Raw genomic sequence first — 25,652 nt, 5'->3', positions numbered from 1 at the left:
TATTAACACAACCAACTTCTTACACAAAGATCCTTTTAACATACAAAAGGCAAAAAGGCAAGCTACCTGAAGAGCTTTATTTAATTATTTACCTTTCAAATGCATCAAGCTGTTTTGCCTTCCTTTTCAGTACTTCTAATAGAAAGCAGAAATGCATTTTTGCCATCACTCTTTGTCAAGGGATAAGAATGCACAAGGTTTCAGTCACAAAAAAAAATCTAAGTCCTGTTCAACAAGTTCTGATTATGTCTCCATTTCTGAAGCTTAGGGGTCTTTCCTGGAGATTTACACAACAGTGGTTACCACACCATCTGTAAGGGTTACAGCTGATACTTGCTTATTCTCCAGGCTTGCAAATAGGAGAAAAACCTTGACTTTATTCATCCTCATCACAGAGCTCTTAGGTGTTTAAAGCAGCTTGTCAAAAGGATGCTTCAAGAATCTCTGGTGGTGCAAAAGTGGTGCTGTGTCTTCTCACAGATGTTTCCTTCCCAGTAACACCCTTCTGCCTCCTTGTGAGGTCTGTATTTGATAGCAAGAAATTGAAACTCAGTAAGGACCCATGGAGTGTACAACAGAGCTGGAAAGCACATCACAATTTTGAGGGTCAGGATTACACCATAAACCCTGAGATATCTTTACTCTTTCTTTTCATAGGATATACCTACCCATTGCTATTCAGCCCCATGTTAAAAATACTTGACCCGGCTCCAAGACAGCCCATATGTACAATGGGAATAATCTGACTCCGGCATTAGCACTCAGGAATTTAATGAGTGTGCTCTTAAAGGGAACTTCTGCCTTTAAAAATATCTTTAAAAATATCAGACTTCATTTTTCTTGAGCAGATGTGTAAATTCCTCATTTCTTAGGTTGCTTCTGGAGCATGACAAAAAACATTTATCATATGTACATATGTCTGATTTAACCATAGCTTCTTCTGTACTGCCTTACTAGTAGAGAACCTAGCATCACATTATTTAAAGGCTCCCTGTAACAAAAGCCACACATCCAGTTCATCTATTTCCTTCTAAAACCATGACCTTGGGTGAACGCCATTCTCCCTTGTACTTTATCTCACATGTCAGCATTTTACAGACATTTCCCTTCTGCCAACATAATCCCATACGTAAACCTAATCCTGCCAAATTTCAGCATTATTTAGCCTTCTAAGATACTTACTTGTATCACATATTTTTTCTGATATAATTTTGAAGGGGGATGAGTTGTAATTTAGACTATATTGCAGCTTATACCCCTACTGGGTAGCCTATTCTTGAGCTCAGATGCATAGGAATAAACTGCTGAATAGCTCCTTGATACAGGAGAGTATTATCTCCATTCATGGGCATGCTTTATCTGGTACTTGACTTGGAAAGGTAGGTTAGATCGCACAGCTGGCACCCAGGGCATCTCTTATAGAAGCAAAGAGTGAGCAGGGTGCGTGATCTCTCCCTGGGCTTCCCCAAGTCATTAGCTCAGCACTATGCCTAGGCATCTAAGAGTGGGTTTTGGTTTGGGAGTTTTTTTGTCAGTATGGCATGTCTTAAGGGACATTTCAACAAGCAGCATCTTTAAAGGAATCATTTGTTACACGTGCACACCACAAACACGTGTACACACATGCGTGACAGTGAGCTAACACTGTGCAGAAAAAGCAAGTTATTGGAGAGACCAGCAGCCTGCGCTCAGTATTGCAACTACGTATGCTCAGTCAACAGGTTGTGGGTACCACACCTGCCTGTGGGCTAGAAAGCACGCTGTGCAAACACAGACCCCACGGAGGTTTTTCTTTCTAATGAAAGCTAGAGAGGAAGCTCTGCAGGAGGCCTGGCTCCTCAGAGGGACCAGAGATAGGAGCTCACATCTCTTTCAGGGTGGCATCCCTCAGGTGCATCCCTGACAAGGTGCATCTTCTGCTCTGTGGCTTCAGGCAGTGCTCAAGGGCAGGAGCAAGCCCACGGACTTTCAGGAATGCAGGTGTCATGACTGCAGCTGAAAAGCCGACTCCTGCCCAACTCAATTTTGCTTGTACCAGAAGCCCTTATTAAAGCTAATAATTTGGGTAAGGTCATCGAATAAACTGAGGTGGAAGGGACCCGCAAGGATCATCAAGTCCAACTCCCATCCCTGCATAGGACAACCCCAAAATTCACACCATGTATATGAGGGTCATCCCAGCTGCTTTGAGTAAGGGTTTGCAAAATCAGTTCTGTAAACAGAGAACAGAAGGGTTAAGCCCATGCTGTTTCTGTGCTTCTTGGAGGAGATGAGGCAGTTTGCCAATTTTTCAGCCCTCAGTAAACTTGACAGAATTGTTTAGCTGGACAAATTGGGTGAATTATCTCTTACACAGATGCTGTTGTGGCCTTTCCTTAGTTTGCTTATTCAGTCTTTTCCTGTTTTTTACGCCATCCTTATAACCTAACTTTGATAAGCACCCATGGTTTCTCACTATTCCCCCTCCGTTTTACTCCCACCACTAAGTCAGAGGGAGCAGGAGGGAACAAACAGTAAAAAACATGCAATATTGCCAGGGTCACGGTGGTGTGGAAGTTGAAGACTTTGCCTCAAAGTCGAACGGTCTTTATTCACCTTTATTGAGCATTTACACCAAGTGGCCTTTCGAAGACAACCAAACAGTGCAAAGGTTGCACACAGCTTATCACGATTTCATATTTGCCACAGAAACATGGGGGAAATGATAAAATGCAGAGGGCACCAAGATGCCAGCAAAGCAGTATTGATATTTTTTTTCAAAACTATGGGTTTGTTCTGTGAGAAGGTGCTTGTCTGGCCTCGCTACTCAAATGACATTGATGTTGCTAACAATTTTGACACTCCCTTCAAACAGTTTTTTCCCGTTTTTCTCTTCCTGCCTCCCAAAATATTCACATGCATTCAACTGCCATCCTCGAGTAGAGAAGCAAATACATACAGGAAAAGTTGGATTAAATCCAGCCTGGTCCTATCAATGTCCAGGGAATGGCATCTTTTTTTCATGGGGGATGTCCTGAGCGGACCATGGCAGAGGATCTTCTGCTACGTGGAATAAAAATTGGGGAAGGGAGTACCTGCCTGCCTGCTGACAAAAAGTCAGGAAAAAAAATTGATCTACTCACAGTAATGACATACAAACACATGCACACATCACCCTAGGAACCACTTCCACACCCTCTGCTCATGGCTTGCCAGCTCAGGGAAGCTGGCGTGCATTGGGGATGACTTTTCTTCCTCAACAACTCCCTGTGGATACTGCAAAAACACATTTTTGGCATATAGCTGGCACTTTTTTGTTAGAGAGTAAAGGCCCCTGGCTAAATCCCTCCTGCACCTTCAGGTTTGGAGCAGCCAGAAAGCTTTTCCCAGTGCACTTGGCTCCACCATAGTTTGTCTCCAAGATGCAAGAGGGAGACTTTATATTCAATCTCTGGATTCCCAGATGACCATCCACCTAAACTGAGGGTCTTCTAAAGGCTCTCTGTGCCACCCATCATGACACTGTAAGCAGCACTGGGACCATTCCTATCTACCACAATTGTTTTCATCACCGTCATATTAATGATGAAGGAACAACACAGGAGATACAACAACAGAACAGAAAAGACTTAAAAATAAAAACAGCTGCAGGCAGTGGCAGAAACTTCAGGTAGTTATAGCTGAAGGCTTTGTACTCAACTGAGTCATTATGGTGCTTCTCTACTAGTTGTAGCTCTGCCCAGGATTAATGTGTCTCAAAGGTGAGAACAATGGGGTGTGCTATAAAAGGATCAGCAATGAGGAAAACATGACTAAGTGTCAAACTCAAAATACATGACATGAACAAAATATGTGGCAAGTGTGGATCTCATAAAGGTTTTGTATAGCTCCTTGTTTGGGAAGATATACACCGCCACCTCATGCAAGGAGCAATAAAAACAATCGATCGGATTGCTCACAGTAACAGAGAGAATAGTGCTTTCACCTGCAACTAAACTCTTCCTTCCTCATTCTGGCAATGGAAACAAGGCTTAGAAACAGGTCTCAGTAAGAGTACATTCATGCCTACTTTAGGCACCTTTATACAGTTCTAGTGGTGGAAAGAAGCTGTCACTGCATGCTAGTAACTTTTTTTTTTCCATTTATAGGCACCTGGAATGCCTTGAAATCTTCCTGTGGTAGCATCAGTTTCAGAGAGGAGACTACGAAAATCAGAGCGGTTGGTGGTCTGCATGCCACAATCTGGCAATGTTACAAGATCTGCCTGCTCTTTCCAAAAGGGGCCAAATATGTAAAGTGCTTCACTGTACATTTTCCTTACTGACTTTTTGAGCATCCTCTGACAGTATCAGAGTGTGTTTGGATTTATATTGCCAGAAGAAACAAAACTGGAATTTTGTTTAGGGAGCAAGAAGCATCTCAGCCTCTTTTCTGGGGCAGTAAAGTAGCACGTAGACCTCACTGTTGAGAATCAATTCGGCTCCAAAGTGATTGTTTGGATTCAACACCACGCCTGCCCACAGAAGGATATTTGCAGGCATCAGTCTGGAGTAGCCGGTGCACTGTTGATTCACACCAGATAAGCACTACAGCAACGTGAAATTTTTCAAACATAATACCCTACTTAACATTCTTAATGCAGTTTTAGATATCTGAAAGTATTTGCAAATTTCATCTGTCTGGAAAAAGACTGTGGAGGAAAGTAAGAGAATGTAAGGATCATCCAGATGACTTTTTCTTTTTCTTGAAATGGCAATTCAAATGAAAACCAGCATTTTGACATGTTTGAAACTGCCTTCAGTTAAATTGGGGGATCTAAATATAAACAAAAGTTTATTCCTACTCCATTATTCCTAAACCATTATTCCTGAATGGCTTATTTTTCCCTAATACTCATTTTTCAATACTGATTAGGAAAGGAAGAAAAAAAAATCAGTCCAGTCTGACCCAAAATAAATGCCTCGCGCTCTCCAAGGCTAAAGAAATAGTGCATGGTACCCTGCATCTCAGCTAGTGACTCAGGCATTTTGAAAAACAAGAGTGGCTAAAAAAGGGGCAGATGAACATGAGTTTAAGCAGTCTAGCTATCACACACTGGCAAACCCAAGGAGCTTCTCCCTCAGAGCAAAGGGAGCGAGTGACACAGACATGAATATGAAGACAGTGATAATCTACCTCCAAATGAGCCAAATTGCTCAGAAGGAACAAGCCTTGCAGGAGGCCACAGTGAAACACCCAGGACAATTGTCCTGCAGCCCAGAAAGCAAGCAAACCAAGCCTGCTTCAAAGAAATGACAATGAGCCAAGCAAGAAGAAAGAGCAGCAACAGAAATAGGAGTGGTGATTTTAATAACATTTCTCTACTGCATTTTTCATTGCTGAAAGGTTTTCACCAGCTTTAACTGTGACGCTTAGCCACTGATCAAGGATGAATAGTTTCTGTGGTCACCATCCCCAGCAATCAATGCCACCAGCATTGCTGTACTCATGGTTACCCAAGGTGACATCCAATTCAGAGGAGGCCCATCCACTTGCCCAGATCTGCCTGGCCTTATTTCAGTTGAATATTTAACATAGGAGAAGAGCAGAGTGGACATTCCTACTGCAGCAGCCACCATGAGAAAGGGGGCATCCAGTCCTTTGGATGAAGGTGATCAAGAATCTTTCAAAAAGATTGTTCCATTGGCAGCCTTGGAAGAGGGACTGCAGTGTTGCTAAAAATCAAGGGTCCAACTGACACACAGCAGTCTCCAAATCCTTTATTATACTAAACCGGTTGTGCTCTTTTCCACATGCATATTTACACAAATAAAGCAGAAAAAAATGACACAACTTTCCCAATGGTACATGTACACAGTTCAGTGGAGTTTATATCCTTTTCAGATCACTTTCTGAAAATATTCCAGCCTCTTACAGAGCAGCACTTAGGGATTTAAATGTCTTCTTAAAGAAAGCCTGTGTTTAAGCACTTCGGAATATCAGGGGTATTGTAGAGAGCTTTATTAACAGGAATATTTGAGCAAAGAATAAAAATAAACACAAATCACAAAGAAGACAAATCAATAAATTGTTTTTATAAATAATCGAGCTTCTTCAAGAGCTAGAGCCATTTGAGTCAAAATTATTATCTCACCTGTGCAGTTTGCCCTCTCTCTACAATACAGGTTTCTAACTGCAACCACGTGCTACAACTTGCTTGAAAATGAGCTCCAGACCAGGAATTATTTACATCAGTAGTCCCACAAGTGGTAATGTGTGATCATCAGGAAGAGCAGAGACTGCAATCTGGTCATAAATTATCCACAAATGAAAATGCAAAAGAATGAGATACTGAATGATTTCCCTTTATTGATTGATTTCTTGTGTAATTTTCAGAGCTGTTTCAGTAATAATGTTTGGTTATATTTCCTGAAACACTTGCTTTTTTAAACCAGTGTCACCTGTGCCCTAAATCCAGCTCCTACAATGAAGCTTCAATAAATAGCAATTTAGGGCTGTCTGTTAAGACACAGAAGAGTAACCTTTTCTTATAAAAATATGAAAATCAGCATGAAAATCAGCAGTTACCGAACTAGACAGCAGAGAAGTTACATGCTTACCAGTTTTTTTCCAAACCTGACGAAAAGAAGGCAAATACCAATAATGCCTATGGAGTTGCACCAATCTCAAGTGAGCCCATTCTCACAACCTGAAAGCTAACTCCTGTGGTTTTGAGAGGAAAAAAAAATATTTTTCTCTACACTGTGTGAAATTTACCATATTCAATGCCAGTTCTCCCAGTCAATAATTCCTTATTGCTAACAGAGGAGACTTTGAACACCTGTGTTAATATGATCCATTCCTTCCAATAAAATGAGGAAAGGGGACAGGAAGAACCTGGGTTGGTCAGAGATGGAGATACCAAGAGATTGAAATGTGAATACAAGACTAGAAGAAAAAGGAAGAAGAAAAGAGGAAATAGGAAATTGTTACTAACTCTTAACATAAGATTAGCTCACCTTCACACGTAGCAGCTGGTATAGTCAGTCTTGGCCTACCACCACCACTCTGCCATTCTTACTTTTCCACCTAGGAAACAATTTTGCAACCACATATCAGTTTAGCAAGAGCAGTATGAGAGGCACACTAGCTTTGCAGGTCATTTGGAAGATAAGAGGAATTATACCAGCAGGCAGGTGCTAACATGATGGAGCTATGGACATAAGAGACAGAAATATCAGCACAGTTGCACAAGAACTCAGTAAGACCTCGCTTTGAAGACTGTGTACAACTCTGGTGACCTCCTCTCAAGAAAGATGAATATAAATCAGAAAACATGCAGTTCAGACCTGCTAGCGGGTAATGGCCACCTCTTCTGCACGATGAAAAGTGTTTCCTTCTACAAAGATTTTGTGCATACCAAATGTGGAAAATGAAAGGGACCATATGATGTTTCTTTATAAATAGCTCTGAAGATAAATCTCAATGAAAGGAGAAAGAAGGTTAACAGAGAAGAGCTCTTTAAGTTATCAAATAAGGCTACCAGTAGGTCAGGGTAAACTGCTCATGAAGTTACCAGAAGATTTCTAACTGCTCCAGGAGTGAAGAAGGTCTCAAGCTGTCCTTCCACGCAGGACGGCAGGCAGCAGGAAAGAGCACTGCATTCAAAGAGGGCTGAATCAGTCAGGGAAAGACGACAGGAGTCCCACCGGCAGAAAATGCATTCAGGTCCCTCGACATCCCTCGTGTCGGCAGGCAGCCTGCACCTCGCTGCAGGGAGGATTATTTCCCTTCTGATGGTCGACACAGCTGTGGGAGAGGGCTTCCTCCAAGATCCTGGAGATCGATCATGGAGCAGAGACACAACACTGAGCATGTCGGTGCCCTGATCAGAATGTTAACGGCTCAAACCTAGGGTTAGCACAGCTCCCGACGGCCCAGGATTAAACCTAATTAACAGAATTACCGAGACAAGGAGGGCTTTCCATAGCCCCGTGCAGACACGCACACAAACGCCCATCTCTCTTCTGCCCTATTTTATCTTAGGATAAGGGTGTTCTATCATAAAAGAAATTTTAGAAAGCGTCCAGGGCTTGCTGAGCCGGGACCTCAAATCCCACATTTCGAAAACTGATGTGGTTTGAAGCAGCGGCGCATGAGAAAGGCAACGAGGGCAGCCAGCACCGGCTTTCCCGCCGAGAAAGCTGCGGCGGCGAGGGACGCACTTCCCCCCAGCCGCGGGGACAAGCGGACCCCCGACCCCGGCCCGCAGCCCTGCCGGGGACAGAGCACAAGCGGAAAACTGCTCCCCTTCTCCGGCGCTGCGCGGGGGGAGAGCCCGGCGACAGCACCCAGGGGGAGGTTTCCGACGGGGCTGTCCCGGGACGCTTCCCCGGGGGCGCACGCCGGCGGCGCGGAGGGGGCGAGAGACCCCCCCAAAAACCCACCTTCCCCGCCGGGGCGGACCGCGGGGGCGGTGGCGATTACAAGTCCCGGCTGCCCGGGGAGGAGCCGGCGCCGGGCTGGCGGTCGCCCTCCCTCCCGGTGGGAGCGCAGCGCAGCCCAGCGACCGCCCGCAGCCCCGCCGCCGCCGCCCGGCAACTTTTCTCGCCTCCGGAGCCGGGCAGGGGAGCGCACCGAAGGCTGCGGAGGGGAGCCGGGTGAAGCGGGGGGCTGGAAAAGGGAGCATTGCAGGGGAGCCGGGCAGAGCAGGGGCGGAGGGGAGCCCTGCGAGGGAGCCGGGAAGGGGAGCCGGGGAGGGGAGGCGGGCACGGGAGTCCTGTGAGGGGGGCGGGCGGGGGAGCGCACGGTGGGCTCGGGAAGGGGAGCCGGGCTGCGGAGGGGAGGCGGGCAGGGAAGTCTCGCCGGGGAGCTGCCCGCTCCGTGCAGGGCAGAGCGCAGCGGAGGCGGACAGGGGCGCCCCGCCGGGGGCTGCGGGGGGCGGCGCGGGGTGCCGCCCCGGGGCCGGGCCGCTCCAGCCCCGCGGGCCCGTGGGGGCCGAGCCCCCCCCCGTCCGAGCACACACCCCACACACACCTCCAGCCGCGGGGCGTGGGCGCGGCGGCCCCATGGGCGGGGGCGGGGGCGGCTCTGCGCGGGGGCCGCCTGCCGCGGCTGATGCCGCTACCGGCCGCCCGCGGGGCGGCTGAGGCGGGCGCCGGGGCCGGGGCCGGGGCCGGGGCCGGGGGAGGCGGCGGCGGGATGCTCCCGGCCATGTGGCGGCCGGGGGTGCGCGGGGTCCTGGGCCGGGCGTTCGTGCTGCTGCTGCCGCCCTGCGCCCTGCTGCTGGCGGCGGTGCCTGGCTCCGCGTCCCACCCGCAGCCCTGCCAGATCCTGCGGCGCATCGGGCACACCGTCCGGGTGGGGGCCACCCACCTGCAGCCCCGCGCCACCGCCTGGCCCGGGGAGGCGGGGGGCGGGCGGCGGGCGGGGGGCAGCTCGCAGGAGGGGAGAGCGGCGGGGCCGCGGGGCCGGCGGCCGGGTGGTGGCGGGGAGCGGCGGCCGCCACCCTTGCTATCGCCCTCGCCGCGGGACGCGCTGCTGCTGGCCGTGGCCAACCTCAACGGCGTGGCCGGGCTGCTGCCCTACAACCTGTCCCTGGAGGTGGTGATGGCGATCGAGGCGGGGCTGGGCGACCTGCCCCTGTTCCCCTTCTCTTCCCCCAGCGCCTCCTGGAGCAACGACCCCGTCTCCTTCCTGCAGAGCCTCTGCCACACCGTGGTGGTGCAGGGGGTCTCCGCCATCCTCGCCTTCCCGCAGAGCCGCGGCGAGATGCTGGAGCTGGACTTCATCTCGGCGGCGCTGCGCATCCCCGTGGTCAGCATCGTGCTGGGAGAGTTTCCCCGGCGGAGCCCGGTAAGGCGCCGGAGGGCGCGGGGCGGCGGGCAGGGGCTCCCACGCCCGTGGGCAGGGCAGTGCGGAGTCCCCCGCGCCCCCGTCATCCGCACTGCACCGCCCGGGTACCCCGCGGGGACGGGCCGGGGTCCGGCCGGGCGCGGGAGGGATGTGCCCGAAACCTGCCCGGGGAGGAGCACGCTGACTCTGGGGCCGTCGGAACCGCTTTTCGGGTCTTTCCCTCCTTTTGCATCCTCTCTCGTGTTGGCCCTTGCTCTCAGCCCTGGGGTGGGGGGGGGACGAACATCCCTCCTCTGAACGACAGAGCTCGGTGGTGAAAGCTAAGTTGTGAGCGCAACGTCGTATGCTGCCTTAAGTTGTAGAGTTGAGAGAAGAAAGGGGGTCTGCTGATGAGAAGCTGCTTTTCTGAGGTCCTTATCTTGGCTTCTGGAGAAGGGCACGCTTCCTGGACCTAAAGAAGGTTGCTGGCAAAAAGGGGGGGAGGGGTGGCTAAAACCATCATTCAGGGTGTTTGTTTATTAGTGGTGTGTGCTTCGGTTGTGCGTGGGCACTGTAGGGTGTTCACCAGGTGACACTTCTCAGGGATGTTGTTCACTGTAACTTGACTTCGTGTTGAGCTATATCTAAAGCATAAGGATTTTCTTTACTTGTAGTTCGTGCATTGCTGCTTGATCATTTTGCTAAATATAATTGCCTAACTAAAGTAGCAGAAACTAAAGTCTGGCTGTCTGTATTTGATTGTGTAGCTAAAATAGTAGAAACTAAATTCATTGTGCTTGACCATCTTAGGCACAAATAGTAGTGTCCAAGGGGAGCTAAACTTTCTGTCGTAACAGAGGTGGCAATTTAGTGTTACACCCTGTGGAAAAAGGTGATAGTTCAATATTTTGCAAATGTGTGTTTGATGCCAGTAAACATTTTCAGGCAAAAGAGTTGGAGGAAAATGCTCTGTTCCTTGTGGTCCATGCAAGGGAATTCGTGAAGCTGCCACTTAAGTAGCCAGGAGAAATAGGTGTTTTATATAAAATGAGGTAGCTCAACTTTGCTCTCAAAATGTAATCAGAAAAAAATACTACCAACTGAATTTGGTTTGCAAAAGCAAATATAAAACCCAGCCTGGCTCGCTGTTAGACATCTCTATTTATTTGTGTTAGATTGTGACAGAAAAGGTAGGAAAAGGAGGCCTGTGCTAGGCAGCTCCTAGTCTGTAATTGAAGGTGTCACTGCTGTATGCTGGTCTGAACTCAGCTAGTTTACTTCGGCAAAACCCATCTAACTCAGATTTCTGTAGATTTATACAGAAACTCAAGGGTAATCAGTGCCACCAAAGGCCACCGTTAATACACATTTGGTGTCAATAGCCTCCAGGTTTGCTCAGTGACATCTACCAGCCTTGCAGTTGTGCTGGAGTCAATAGCCAAAGCTCCCTGAATACCAGATCCTGAACCCAGCATCTTCTTGCTCTGTCTGTTGAAATCAGAATTATTTTTGCTTCCATCTTAGAGGTGGGTCTAGGTTCATCCAGAGCTGCCTGAGGACGCAAGATGTGTTAAACACATGTAGCACAGGGTTGGAGTCATTGTTCCTTTCCACAGACTTCAAACCTCCGGCTTAATTTTCAAATTGTTCTCAGTGGAGAGACCACTGGATCAATCTATCCAAATCAAGACTTTGTTCTGAAGCAGAAATTTAAGTATCATTGTCTTCAGTGACAGTGAGACCAATGCCTGACACTGAACCTGTGCTGAATACAGTCTGGGTTTTTTCAGCTAAGCTAAAAAAAACCATGCTTCAAGGCTCTGTGGATTTAAAAAAAATCTCAGCTTTACTCAAAGGCCAGCAGGTAATACAAGTATATTAGTCTCTCAAGGTTGTCTTGGAGGGTCTGACCTCTTTCTGAACAATCTTTTTTCCTACCTTCACGTAATAAATACCATTTTAAGGCTAACTCTGGAGGCAATGCTCCAGCAGCCTTACCTCACATACTTCACAGAGTTACAGGATTTCCAACAGCATCCTGGACCCAGGTGACCCCAGAGATGTTGGCCTCAGCAGCCTCTGGTGCCTTACTACCTGCTGCAGGCAGGGACTTTTTGCTTCTCCTCAGCATTCAGAATTTTTGTTGGAGTGGCTTTAAGGTAGTGATGTCTAACAAGGTTTCATTTTCACAGTATGCCAGGACAGAAACACATGCATACTATGCCTGCACTGCTGCTGAATGTCAACATTATTACTTCATACAGAAGTTTATAATAAGCAGGTATTCATTGTAATCAAGAAGTACGTTCATCTTAGAGCAAATCTCCTGTAAGATGGCAAAAAGCAATACTTAAAATTAAAAGCAAGGTAAGGATCCAGAACTGAACACATCCCAGTAATGCTGGCTGTTGCCTCTGTGACACGTGATGATGCATTTCAAACATGTAACTTCTGGGAGGAAATCCATGGTGTCAGAGCTGGGCAACTGCAGACAGCTGGATACCTAGAGTGTTGTCAAAAGTTTTGTGGTTGCTAAAGCATCTTCAAAATTCTGTTTCACATTAAATTCAACTATCCTGAAGTTTAAAATAAAAAAAAAAGAGCAAACAGCCTTCCCCCACGACAATCAACCATCACAAGACAACAACCATCACATGGTGTGGTACAGCATTCATTCTCTCACAAGCAACAGCTTTTGCTGTAGGTTCAGGATTGTGTGTAGCAAAATGCACACATGGATTCAAGGGATGCTGCACAGAGTAGAATGTGACATAACTTTTCAAATTTTCATTTGTATATGGGATTTAATGACTAACATATACTGACAGTAAATCCAGATGCTGTTGTGACCTGAAAAAAGCTGTTTACTTTTCCGAATTTACTGTCAGTCCCGTAAATTTTCACACTCTCAGTAAGCAAAAGTAACAATTTATCACTATCATTCAGCAAGCAAAAAAAAAACCACTGGATTTCGTTACTACTAACACAAATGCAAATTGCACTGAAGCTTTGACAGCTCATTATTTTGGAGACAGCAGCTCACAAGCACTGGTGCTATTGAGGCAAGGCTTGTCACATCACGTATATTTGTATGAAGAAATACACTTTATTTTTTCATTCCAAGACTGCCAATGTCATCAATAATTTTTCCAGAGATTGAAGGAACAGATCCAGGGAACATGAACCATGAATAAACACAGTGATGTCATTTCTAGTACTACAGTTCAGAGCTGAGAGTTTGGGAAGAACAGCCCATAATATCCATTTTACAGGTGATACTATCAGAAATGCAGGGAAGATCATGTTTGCAGCGGCATTCTCTGAACTTGAGAATTTAGGGAGTGTTTTCGGTGGGCTTCAGATAAATCAGTAGCTCTCATGTCATTTAACATGAAAAGGAATCTTCTCAGAGCAACAAAACAGATTGAAGTAAATCTGAATCATCAGCCCCTGCATAGCTAGTCTGTGCTTTGTCTGGTTTCCTGAGGAACTGGCATTGCCAATGCTGCTGATTGCTGCTGTGACTTCAGAGAGGGTCAGAAGAACAAATAAATCAAGTCAGGGTTTTAGGTTAAGCAATGAATTTCCTGGTGACGGAGCAAGTTCAGGCTCAGAACAGATGCTGTAAAAAGAAACTGACCATTAACATTTAATTTCTTGTTTGTTTTTAAAGGAATTAAGCTTTCTTTTGAAAACAGAGTTATAGTTTATACATATCAAACCACCCTGGGTGGGGATTTATACATCCTTCCCTTTTGGAGACAGCCAGGAATGCCACTGTGTGTATGGTATCCCCAGAAGTCATACTAACCACCACCAGCAAGGGCAGGTAGAAATTTCAGCCAGGGAATGGAGATGTGGAAAAGCTTCTGTCCAGCTGAAAGCCCAAAGACACGTTTTTTTTCCTCCTTCAAGTCAGAATTGCATTTTGCAGAAAAGCTTTTTTGATTGGGGGTATGGGGTGGGAGGAATTAAAAATCTCATTTTCCGGGAGAGACTGCAAAACATGCGGTTGGCTGCAGGCTCCGGTAATTCAAGCTATCATTGCTAATCTGACTTAGTCTGAATGTTGAAGTTTGTACTAGTTACTGTGTAGGTGAGGAATATGTATTCAGTCTTTCCCTGCGATCACCAACCCTCCTCACCTCACACTGCATAAACAGTATGGCACATACCTGTTGTGCACTTCAAGAGGGTTTCTCAGAGGTGCCTTGAGGGGAAAAAAGGATGGAAATTGAAAGGTCATGCAAACAAGTGTTCAGCTGCTTCTCTTTCAGTCAAAGGTCTTTGTGCAGTTTTGCTCATAGCGAGCTTTTGAAACTTGCACAATTTAGGCCACATATTTGCTATGAAGTAACAGTCCTTTTACACTGCCAGTTAATGTAGAAAAGCTTTGAGTAACTAACGCTTTTGCTCCGTAGCCAGGTATCCTGTAGTCGTTAATTCTTTTAAACACAGATTTCAGAGGTATAACTGGTGTTTTGCTAGCAGCGTTGTCATCCTAGCATCATGCAAGAGATCTCCTGATCGTAACAGTCCTCTGTTAAAAAGCAATTATGCAACATTTACTACCTGATCCAATCTCCTGCCTCTCATACGCTTTTCCCCAATATCATACATTGTCCTCAGGTTGAGAATGGTTTTACTCGTGCTCCAGGGCTGCATTGAGCATGGTCAGCTATGAGACTAGCACAGTTTTCATAGTTCACTGTATTGAGAGCTGAAGCCAACCTGGTACCTTTAAGTTGATAAATGATGTGTGTTGAAGGGAATAGAGTCTGCGTTTATATTCTTGTCCATCGTCAGAAAGCCCTCAAGTTTTGTCAAAGTGATGCTGGCGTAACGTTTGGGAGTTGTGTTGGCACCTTCTGTATTTTGCATTTTTTCACCTTGTTTAATGCTCAGGGTCTGTTTTCATTGCGTGTTGCACGCTTGGTAACGCAAGAATTCATCCTTGTCTCCTAAACTGTCAGAGTCATAATAAACACTATTTAAAACACCAGTAAAGGCATCCAGTCACATAAAAGAGAACATTGCCACCTACCTGCCCACGGGGACTTCTTCAAGGATAGTTCCTCTGTCAACAAGCTTTGACTACACAGAAGCATGGGACAATGAAGGAAAATAAGGAACTATTCTCTTTATTCTAGTTACAGTGTTTAAGGAGGAGTCAGTTCATCATGACTGCAAAAGATCCTTTTTCAGAATGCAGGAAAGTGATTCTCTCAGTTCTGTCCTCTGGATCCTTATTTTTAACATGCCATTGAGACAAAAGAAGCCAGAACTCTGCTGAGATGAACTATTCCAAGTAGCAGCTTTCAGTGATATCTCCGACCCCTCTCCTCTGGAAGAAAGCCCCTCAGAAATCCATTTAATTCACTGTCCTGCCACTGGCCTTTTGAAATGATGGGGTCTTGCAGCTTAGAATGTTTTAGGCTGGTATGTGGTGAATGTATATGACACTTCAAGGTATGAGAATATATTATTTTTATTGTGTTTTGTTGCTTATGGAGGAGCAAATTTTTGAGGTAAAAAGTGTTTTCAAGCATGTTAGTTCAGACTTGAAGTTCTTTGTAGTACTAGAAAGTTATTTACCACTCAATTCTCAGTGAACTCTTACAGCAGGCATCTTTCTTAAACTGCCCTAAGCTCCTCCAACACTTAGCTTAGATAGCATAAAGGTGTTCTTATTTTATAGTATTTGTAATAGAAGTGGTGAAGCTTGGTTTTGACAATCACCATTCACAGCATAATTCACCAATCATAATTTTCCATACGTTCTTCTTTTCCTCTTCCTGGCAATGATTATTTAAGGAAATGTTGGACATACCACAATTTGAGTGCCTGCTTATTTCCAAGTTAGGGGGATATAAGTACGTACATATTGATCTAAGACTTTGAAAACTGGATAGTGCAGCATTATTTGAAATACATACACCAAAGATTCTTTGTCTGAGTGTCATCAAGTCAACAGTAAGCAATCTGTCTCAAATACAGCAAGGGGTTATTACCCAGGTTTAGAATGTGGACTGAGTCTATAATTATTCAAGATATCTGACTCTGGGAATCCTTAGATAAAATTATGCAGATGATCACTTTGTTCTTGAAGTTCTGATTTTGTCAAGTTTTATCAAAGTTGACTTTAAATTCTGTTCTATGTGCAGTTAGATAAATTCCATTTAAAAAAGGTGGTGAAGATTTAAGATTTGGGAAAGGGGTGGAGGGAAGGTGATTCTTGTAGTTAAATACTATACCAGTAGACATTTCCAACATAAATGAAAAAAAAAATCTATATAGAATTGATATGAAAACGCAAAAGCAAAGATACCTACTTTGCAGTTTGATGTGCATTTCTTTATCAGTGTCATTCCTCGCTGTACTTATGATATCGTACTAGATCCTGGAGGAAGTAGCTGGCTAGTAACAAGATTTTCCCATTCCTTGTCTTGTGCTGCTTCTGTGATGCAGAAAAAGCTGAGTTAACATGGAATTCAATACCATACATGATGTTTTCCTCTGTGTTTTTTGCTATTCGGGTATTCACAAAACAATGCCTTCCTCATTGCCTAGCCAAGAAGAGGCATTTCATAATACACTGCACAAACTCATGTTAATAGTGAGTGATTAAACTATGACAGGGTTAAGTCATTAATTATTACTTTACTGAATGATGTGCATTATTAGAAGAAACACCAATGAATACTTAGCTGTATTCATGAAGTAAAAATGAAAAATTTGGCCAAAAAAGGCAAGTTCAAAGGCAATTTGCTAGCAGATACTATATGAACACAAAAGTTATGGTACCAAACAGATTATTAAAGAAAACACTCTAGAAATGTAAGTTGGAGTGTTCAGTATAACTTCCCCCAAAAGTATGTCCACAGAAGTGAGAGAAAGCACCTCATCTTTCCACTAAGCTACATGGCAGATGTAGGAAACTAGGCAGAACTATGGAAATTAGAAATTAGAAAGATCTCATCATGTTATATGTTATTCAATTCAATGCTCACAATTAAGTTCAAATACTACTTACAGATGTTCTCATCTAGAGTATATTTAATGAGTTATTTATTATTTAAAACCATGAAATATTGAAAACTCAAATCATTAGAACTTTGGGCTACTTTTGATTTAGTTACAGTTTTAAGTCAGCAAATAAAATGTTTATCTAATGTGTTCTGTTCTTTTCCCCTGTGTATTTCTGTGTAATTTTTTAATGTGAAAGAAATCCAGGCATAGCATGGCTAGAATTTATTGTAATTAGCAGAAAAATGGAAAAAGCATAGTTTCTTTTTAAATTCTAGATTTGCCTTTTAAAAAAGAATCTGGCTATAAATCCATGTTTCTGTAGATTTTACTGAAGAGCATTTAAAGAGGAGAAGGATCATCTTTTCAGTTTGGTTGAACATGAGACTACCAGATCTCACTGCAATACCAGTAGCTATGCATTGCAGAGTTTATTCTGAATAGCTAAAAGGAGACAGAGAAAAGAGAGGGAAGAAAACATGAAAAGGAGGCAAGAAAACTGGAAACATAACTGTCAGTGACACAGGGAGAGAGAAGGAGAAAATAAACTGAACTGAGAATAAAAGGAAGATGTGCCCTTCAGCCTTTACTTTTTGTGATTCCAGAAGCATAAAAACAAGGGGACTGAATTTTACATGAAAGCACTGTACAAAGATCTGGGATCACCAAGCACAGAGCAAAACAGCCTGCCTGACTAAGTCAAGGTTGAATTAGCAGGGCTGTCTTGATCCCTGGCTAAGGACAGTTATTTCCAGTGTGTAAAGCTTCCCCAAAAAAACAGTGCAGACCTCCCAGGGAACTGCAAAGCCAACATCTAGGAAGCAATGAAAGGAATAGAGATTAGATCAAAGGCAGATAGTGGTTTTATTGCTGCTGCTGGGGAGGGGGTGGCTTCTTGCTAAGGGTGTGAGGCCTCAGTGTGGGTGGGTGTTATTAGTGGAAGCTTTTTTTCCTCCTTTGTGCTGAGACTTATAGGAAGAGAGATGCACATGGGCAACTCAGGGGACAGTTCCACCAGATGCTCTGGCACCTGGGGTGAGACATCTTCTGGTCAGCATTTCAGAGTGCCAGGAGACAGACCAAGGTTGCTTGGATACAGGCAGTGTCATACCAATAGGTACTCAAAAGGGATTTTGAAGTGGAAATCTGAATTTCTCATAATGGAAGAATGAAGTAGAAATGGGAGCAAGTTTAGTCACAGCAGCTTTAGGATCAGTGACTGTTCCTTACTTCTGGTCTGTGCCTGAAGGTCTCCCTGTTTTCCCAAACATGCCATCGATCAGCCAAATTTGTTCTCACCACCATGGGGAGTGGATGTGCAGATGGTGGAAGTAACAGCAGAACTGGGAGAAAGATTTAAGCTTGAGTAGGCAGCAATGATAGATGATTCATTTATTAAGGGAGTCACACTCGAGCAGAGCCATTTGTGCAAGGGACTCCTTGTCAGTATGAAGAAGAAGTTCACAATCTGGCCCCAAGAGCTTCACAGCTGTCTCATCAAGCTACCAACATAATTCTTGGTAATTATGGACAGCTACATGAAGAACTGAGAAGGGACTTGAGAGTATGGCTTACTACAAACCACAATAAACCACGGTAATTGTTATGTGCTGCCTTTTTAGGGCATTGCGGCCCAATATTTATGTGCAGCTGGTCTTGGAAGTTGGTTTTGGCTGTAGACAGGATTTCAAAACATACCTCTGTTCAGGTTTGATGTTCACCACTCAGTTCTGAGTATCCTTTCCCCATAGCATAGTACAATACAGCCATTCACAAACGTCTTGCACCCCTGTAGCATATTAGGACTTTCTGTGATTCTATGATACATGTACCCTGTTGGTATGAGCAGAGAGCATGTGGGTACCGCTGCAGTGCAAAGCAGCCATCCCTGTCTCTGCGAGGTATGTCAGTGTGTTATCGGCAAGTTGAGAGATGATGATGAGCCTCTCGGATGCGCCCTGCTGCATGGAGTCTCCCTTGCAATGGACTGCACCCTTGCAGGAGTGGTAAGCTGGGAGAGCCCTCAGGAGCTAACTGGAATGTTTCTACCTGGCACTGGTTTGAAAAGATCTGGTGTTCAGCATGCTGGCTAATTAACTTTTACCTGAAATGTTTCAGTCACCTGAATCTATATGGCTGCTGGCAGCAGATGGGGAGGTGGAGCAGGCGGGGGAGAAGAGTGAACATGAACACAGGTGCTCCCTCAGCTGCCACTAAAGCACAGTAAATGGGGAAATTACTGTGATCATTTGATTGTTATTATTATATAGGAGAAATCAAATGTTAGCGAATTCAGAAGCAGGCACCATTTTTTCCTTTTCTTGCTACAGTATTTTTATTACTTTTTCTTCACCAGCTTTCATCTGTGATGATAGTTTCCAAAGCCTGTTTTACTATGTGGAAAGTATTTGAAATGCATTATAAAAATCTATGAATATGCTGCACAGGCATATTTTAAACTCTTTAGTATTTCCTAAAGGCATGCTATTCCACTTCCAGCTTTTTTTAAGACTGTGAAGGAAATGATTGCCCATGCTGTTTGTAAGACATTTTACAAGGCTTTCTAACTTAAGAGAGTTAAAAGATGAGATAGATCTTCAAGCATAAACCGAGATTTAAAAAATGAAGTCTTGCATTTGTTGCAAGGAAAGAACAGTTAGACATAGCAATTAATAGCCAGAAAGAGCAGCTATATTATGCACCAGGCTCTCTCAGTGATGCTACTGATAAAGCAGTTGCATTATACTCATCTTAATAGTGTACTCACTCAAACGGGCTTTAAAAGAACTTTTTTTTGCACATAAGATGAAAAGTCAGTATTATGAGTTCACAGTTTGATAATTTTCCGGTGCTATTTTAGATGGAGCATAATTATTTATCACTTTTTCAGCATGTAAGGCTTACTCATATGTATCAGTTAAACAGCTTTCTGTAGAAGAGTTGTTTTTAAGAATTTACTGTATTTGGCATAAGCATGAGAAAATGGGAAAAATAGATACAACCTTTACTTGGAGTTGATAGCTGCCCTCTTTCAAGAGTGTACTGTAACTGTTTTAGCTTTTTTAGTACACTAATTTTCTTAGTACGCTAATACCATGGAGGTGATTTTATTCCTACGTTGGAAGGGCAGCAGGGTGAAAGAGCTATGTGCATGTTTCCTCTTGTTTAAAATGCATGTGATAGGTGATAAACTATAGAGCTCTGAAGGGACAAAGATATACCAAATAACAGCCTTGAGGCAAACGTAGGTAAATAGTTAAAGCAACAAGTATTGATTATTTTTGGTTTAATCTTTGAGACATGAAAACTTCAGACGTCATTGCACCATGCTGCACCTATTGCAGGGGTTTCCAGGAGCTTATTTCCAGAGTACAAAATCAAGCAATGCTATGAAGGAAGGCTCTGCTGTTCTTCTGTCCCTCATTCCCCAGTCATCCAGAAAGCACACAACCTGCACCAGTAACATTTATTGATGCTTCCTTGCTCCAGGGTAGCAGAAGGAGGTGGTGTGGTGCTGCATGATCCCCACATCCCCGCTTCGTTGCCAGTTCTGCAAAACCACTTACACTGCCTGGTGTGGCAGGGAAATGGTCTGCTGCTGTTAGCAGCTACTTTCCGACCACACAGAGGGGCAGCTCATGCCAAACTCCCACTGCCATCTATAAAATTATCTGCTGCAGAGCTAAGGGGAGGGGGGGTAGGGATATGATAAAATATGGCATCAGTGTTTCTTCCTCAGAGATCTGGGGGAGAAAAAAAAACACCTATCAATATCCTCTTTAAAAGTCTGTGTCACAATGTATCAGTAGAGAAATAGGCTGGGTAGACTGGTACGGTTAGCAATACTCTTGTGGCCTCTGATTAGGAACCTTGCATCAGCAGTCAACACAGGGAAGCCAAAATGATCATTATTCAGTCATCCTTATGATAATTTTTTTATACACATGAATTATTTACATCGTACAGGGTACTTACACACTTGTTAATTAAAACCTGCTTTTTCCATTCAGTTATACCCCTAAGATCTTTTTACAGCATGTAATCCTTCTAATGGCATTTATTTCACATTCATTATGCCATATTTTGTTTAATGTTATCTTTCATTGTATAAATAGAAAAATCCTTCAGTGCAGAATACTTGTGGGAAAGGATTCCTTCACACTGAGAGTTTCTTTTGAGAAAGAGAAATGGGTGATGAGTCTGTTTAGAATATTGATGCCCATAATCCCTAGGAACCCTAAAATTTTTTTAAGCTACACCGTTTTCTACCTACTTTTCCATTTCAGTGTGGCATGCTCACTTCACCCTTTCTGAATCTTGACCATTGGTCTTTGTTCTGAGGTCCTGTCTTCCACTGTAGGATAATACAGATCCTAAATTAACAGTCTTGACTCCAGAAAAAGACCGCAAGGCTCTATTGTGATACAAATGATCAGCAACATAAATTGCTCATCACTCACTGTTCATCACATTCTCTGAAGAGCACCAAAAATAAGACACTTATTTATAAATAGCTCGGCCTGCTAGATTCCAGTGAAACTCAATTTCATATCTTCCCACCATTTTGACAGTGCATATAAATATGTAACATGTAGTTATGTGAAAGTTAGCTGTGCTGTGATGTCCTCTTTGGGCATTCACAACCCTTACAGGTTTACAGCAAAAGAATAAATTGCAAATTGAGACCTGTGGTAGGATGCAGCGTACCACATGAATAGCATAAGAAAGATGCCTTGCTTGACTGAGGATGGGAGCTTGTTGACCACATCATACTGCTCTTGTATTCCTCCCCAGAAGTGTACTTCAGGAGGAAAACAAAGTGAGAATTCCCAGTGAATAATACATCTGATAATCACAGACATTTTTTCTGCCTGAAAACCACCTGAAATTTCTGGATCAAGCACAAACAATATAAGCATTAGGAATAACTGCATCCTAGAGCCTTCCAAAAATGTATGAAAGTGCTTCCTTTTACTTCACTGGCTTTGAATAGGGACCAACTTGAGATATGGTTTTGGTTGTTTGGCTAAGCCACATGATTATTTGTTCTCTCTTCCAAACTGATAAACACAGGAATTGCAGATATACATGGAAGCTGGAACTTGTAAATACTGCAAGTGTTCCGTTTTGCTATTCATTTTCTATGAGCATTTGTCCTGGTGTAATTTGATAACTGGAATGTTCATGAAAAGCAAATGTTGAGGAGAACAAGAACAGCTGAAGTGAATAATTTCATTCATGTGAGAATCTATGTGTTGATTCTGACGCAATTGCCATCATTAAAAAAACCAAACCAATATATTCAGACTTCCTGTTCACTTCACTGTGGTATGGCTTTGTTAAGGATGAGGAACTAGTCCAGCAGGATCTGTGCTTGTTGCTGCCATATTAAAACTATATTCATAAGCGAACTTAGCACTTCTATGAATTTAAACCTTTAATATTACCTACTTTGCCTTATTTTCACCAGAGAGTTCTCTTCACTTAAAAATCTATAGAAAGCCATTCACTGACTAATATCAACGATAATTCAGATAATTAGTCCTTTTCTGGATCCATATTATACTAGCACTATGAAAGCAAATGCATGTCTTCTGAGAGTCATACAAATTATAACAATCTTATTAGAGAAAATAAGCAGCAAAATGGATTATTATTGTCAGTAAGAGGGAGAGAAATGAATATGCAGTCTGACCATTGAACAGGGGACTCAAATGGGAAGCTCAGTCTTCTCCAACATGCTTAAATTTCGTATGGGGAAATAGACTGGTCTGAGTACTGGAATAGTTACTGGTCTACCAGTCCCAGGCACAGAGAAGTCCAGCTGAATTTCCTTGCTGATTCAGAAGTTTCCTCTGGAAGGATAAAAGTTGTCCAAGGCTGTCAAAATCAGCAGCATCCCATTGCCTGTCTGCTTGCCTGTTTGACCACTACCCGACGTAACAATGACATGATCGCCATTGGAGCTGTTGTGTGGTGCTGCCACATCCATCCTTTTTAAGAGTATTAGCGGTGAGAGGAAGAAAGAGCCAACCCAGGGAGCAAGTTCCCTGCTGTGCACAAAATCTTTTTTTGCAGAGGACTTTGTTTCACCTGAGTGGTGGATCCAGTCATACGGTGTGGGCCAGCAGACTGACAATGCCCTCCTGGTGGGGTAATGACCCTAGCCTTCACCGTGAGCTTGGAGGGTGATGTTCCAGCAGCCTTCCCACCTCTTTGCCTAGTTGTCCCACCCCCACACCCCTGCTGTTTAACAGTCCGCATGTGTGCCAATCAATATGTTCAAGCATGTATAAAATCTTCAGTCATTTTAGGTGTGGTCTCCAGACGTTGCTTACCTTTCAGAAGAGAAAAGCAAACCTTCCATGGAAGATCCTGCTTTCTATGAGTGTCTCTCTCTCGCTTTTATTCTCACAGCTGGCTGGCTGTTTCACTTCTATTTATTAATAATACATCCTGGTGTTCTGTGTGGTTCCTGCTAAAGGGCTTTAAGCAGGGAATTTTACAGAATATTTGAGGTCCCTAAGTCAGACGGGGCAGTGCAGCCTCCATGCCAGTGCAAAATATCAAAGCAAAATTCAGAGCTTTCTTTTTTTCACCTTCCTTAGTTCCATCACAGGTCAATGAAATGTGTAGAAATATAATTTGTTGTTTGGAAAACTGACCAAGACTTGCATTCAAATGCTAGCATCATGTAAACAGAGAAAACTGAAATGGGGAAAGAAAGAAATATCTATTTCTCCAGGAAATATACACTTTTTTGTAATTTTTTTTTATTATAGATTCGCTCTCCCTGAAGCAGTACTGTTTCCTGCAGAGAGAGACAGCAGCTTTGGTCGTATGTTCTTGCCAAAATCATAGGAGCGGTGGTCTGTCATCCCTTCGTTTCAGGTTGTCTGGGGGAATTAGATACTCCTCTGCAACACTTCCCCTTGTTCTGAGAGTTAAAAAGAATCATGGTGCCAAAAATAGTCAATCTGAATTCCTCGTCCCCAGCCTTGGTTCACCAGACTCTGCAGAGTCATCACAGATTATTTGCATGGAGATGGATAGACGGAAACATCTTGCCTGAGATTAGTGAGACATGACGCTTTCGTATTTTATCACAAGCGCTTATCCGTGTTAAACTCCCAGGGTGCGCTTCATTTTCGCTGGTTCTTACCCTCTCCTTTAGGAGGATACAATCACCCACTCAAGAAGCAGAAATAGTGCATGACTAACTATGTCACGGAACAAATGATTAACACTAAGTAGTTTGTGCTAGCTGTTTGCAAACAATCCACGTGCCGACAATTATGCTGAAGCAATTTTGTGAATACCTAACTCAGTGTATTTTGCATAACTCAAGACTGGCTCCCAGATCATTGAATTCATAACTTCCGTCTTGTTTGTTAAATTCATTTAGTCCATAGTGCTAGACTCAACTGTGATATCGGTCTGTAACACTGGACTGGTGAAGGCTGTAGGAAGGTTGGTTGGTGGCTCCGATGAACGAGGTGCCATTCAAAATTAATTACAGCTGCTGTGCTTTAACAGTTTATAAGCCACGAAGTGCAGAGGAGGGCAGTCATATGCAGGCAGGTTAATACATCTGATGCTTTCAGGTGTATTCAGATGCAACTACGCACTCAGCCTACCCGCAGAGAGCTTGGCCTGGCTGCCCAGGTCCATCAAAATGCTCATAGAGTTCATTATGAGGAGCTGAGGGCCTCTTCCTCAGCTGCAATCACTCATCAGGTTTCTGCTGACATCAGGGTTAAAGAGCTGACCTAGAGAGAGCATAGCATCCATACGTGTTACCATGTGAGCCAGGGCAGGAAGAGCTCAGCTGTGAGGAAGAAAATTTCTCATATGTCAGTAGGAAGCTCAGGCACAGACAAGAGTTTATTGATTCATTTGGCTTGGAGTATTTGAGAGCCTTTTGACTCACAGAAACGTGCAGCCTTACCAGATACTAAAGTACTCAGGTAATTGGTGCTTTGCAATGAGTACAGTGGTTTTCAGCTGTCACAGAGTTGCGCACACCCTACATAACTTTAAGGAGAAGATATATTATTTTATAAAAGGGGGATAGGAGGCAGTAGAAATTTAAAGGAATTGCAGCAGAGAAGGTAGAGCCAGTATTGAAAGGAAAACTAGATTTGTAAAGGCCTTTCCCCTCATTTCCATTCTGCAAAGCATTCTTCCCATCAATAACATCCAGCCTGTTAAATTGTTGCTGTTACTTCCATTACCTTTTCATAAACGAAGCCAACCCCTATTAACCTGCCACAACATTTTTTTCCCTTTCCCCCTCAAGGAACATAAAGTAGCAGTACAAATAAGTTTTTGCATAAATAGATGGGATGAAGAACTTTATTTACAATGAAGTAAATTTGGTATTTAATTCCATCATAACAGTTTGTCCAGCTCCTCATCACTACTTTTTTTCTACAAGGGTAAAAAGTATGTTACAGTTCCCCACCACCAAAGATTTTGCTAGTAAGAGCAGTGTGCTGAGTTATTTTTGTCCATGTGCTATTATTCAGTTTCTTGTTAACAAGGGAAGACCTTGTATTTCTTTGATGCAGTATGGATTTCCAAATTTTTTTCACTGCTATGCAGTTTATGCAGCTCTCCATCCTCACCAGTGGCTGCAGTGCTGGCCTCTGCTGTGGAGCTTGCCCCCAGGCTGCACATGGAGCACCTCTGGCACATCAAAAAGGAAGGGAAGGCTGTAGGGCAAAAAGCTCTCTCTATATGGTAGAGCTGCTGCACCGGTGGCCGTGGTCAGGGTCCATTCCCACCAGTTGCGATTTGTCCATATGGTGCTTTTATGCAGTTGCAGCAGGAAA

At 43.9% G+C, this 25,652-nt stretch overlaps 1 protein-coding gene across 3 annotated transcripts in view; it reads left to right on the top strand.

Moving 5' to 3' along the window:
* Positions 1-8,787: 8,787 nt before the first annotated feature.
* Positions 8,788-25,652, top strand: part of GRIN3A (glutamate ionotropic receptor NMDA type subunit 3A) — an 83,389-nt gene continuing 66,524 nt past the window's right edge. For all 3 annotated transcript variants that reach the window (XM_064438984.1, XM_064438983.1, XM_064438982.1), the window contains exon 1: positions 8,788-9,813. In XM_064438984.1, coding sequence (XP_064295054.1) covers positions 9,076-9,813 — 738 coding nt within the window. In that variant the 5' untranslated portion in view covers positions 8,788-9,075. The remainder of the gene's footprint in view (positions 9,814-25,652) is intronic.

This window comes from Phalacrocorax carbo, chromosome Z (genome assembly GCF_963921805.1).
Source record: "Phalacrocorax carbo chromosome Z, bPhaCar2.1, whole genome shotgun sequence".
NCBI lineage: Eukaryota > Metazoa > Chordata > Aves > Suliformes > Phalacrocoracidae > Phalacrocorax > Phalacrocorax carbo.
The sequence above is the reverse complement of the archived record's forward strand: the minus strand, read 5'-3'. Positions and strand labels throughout refer to the sequence as shown.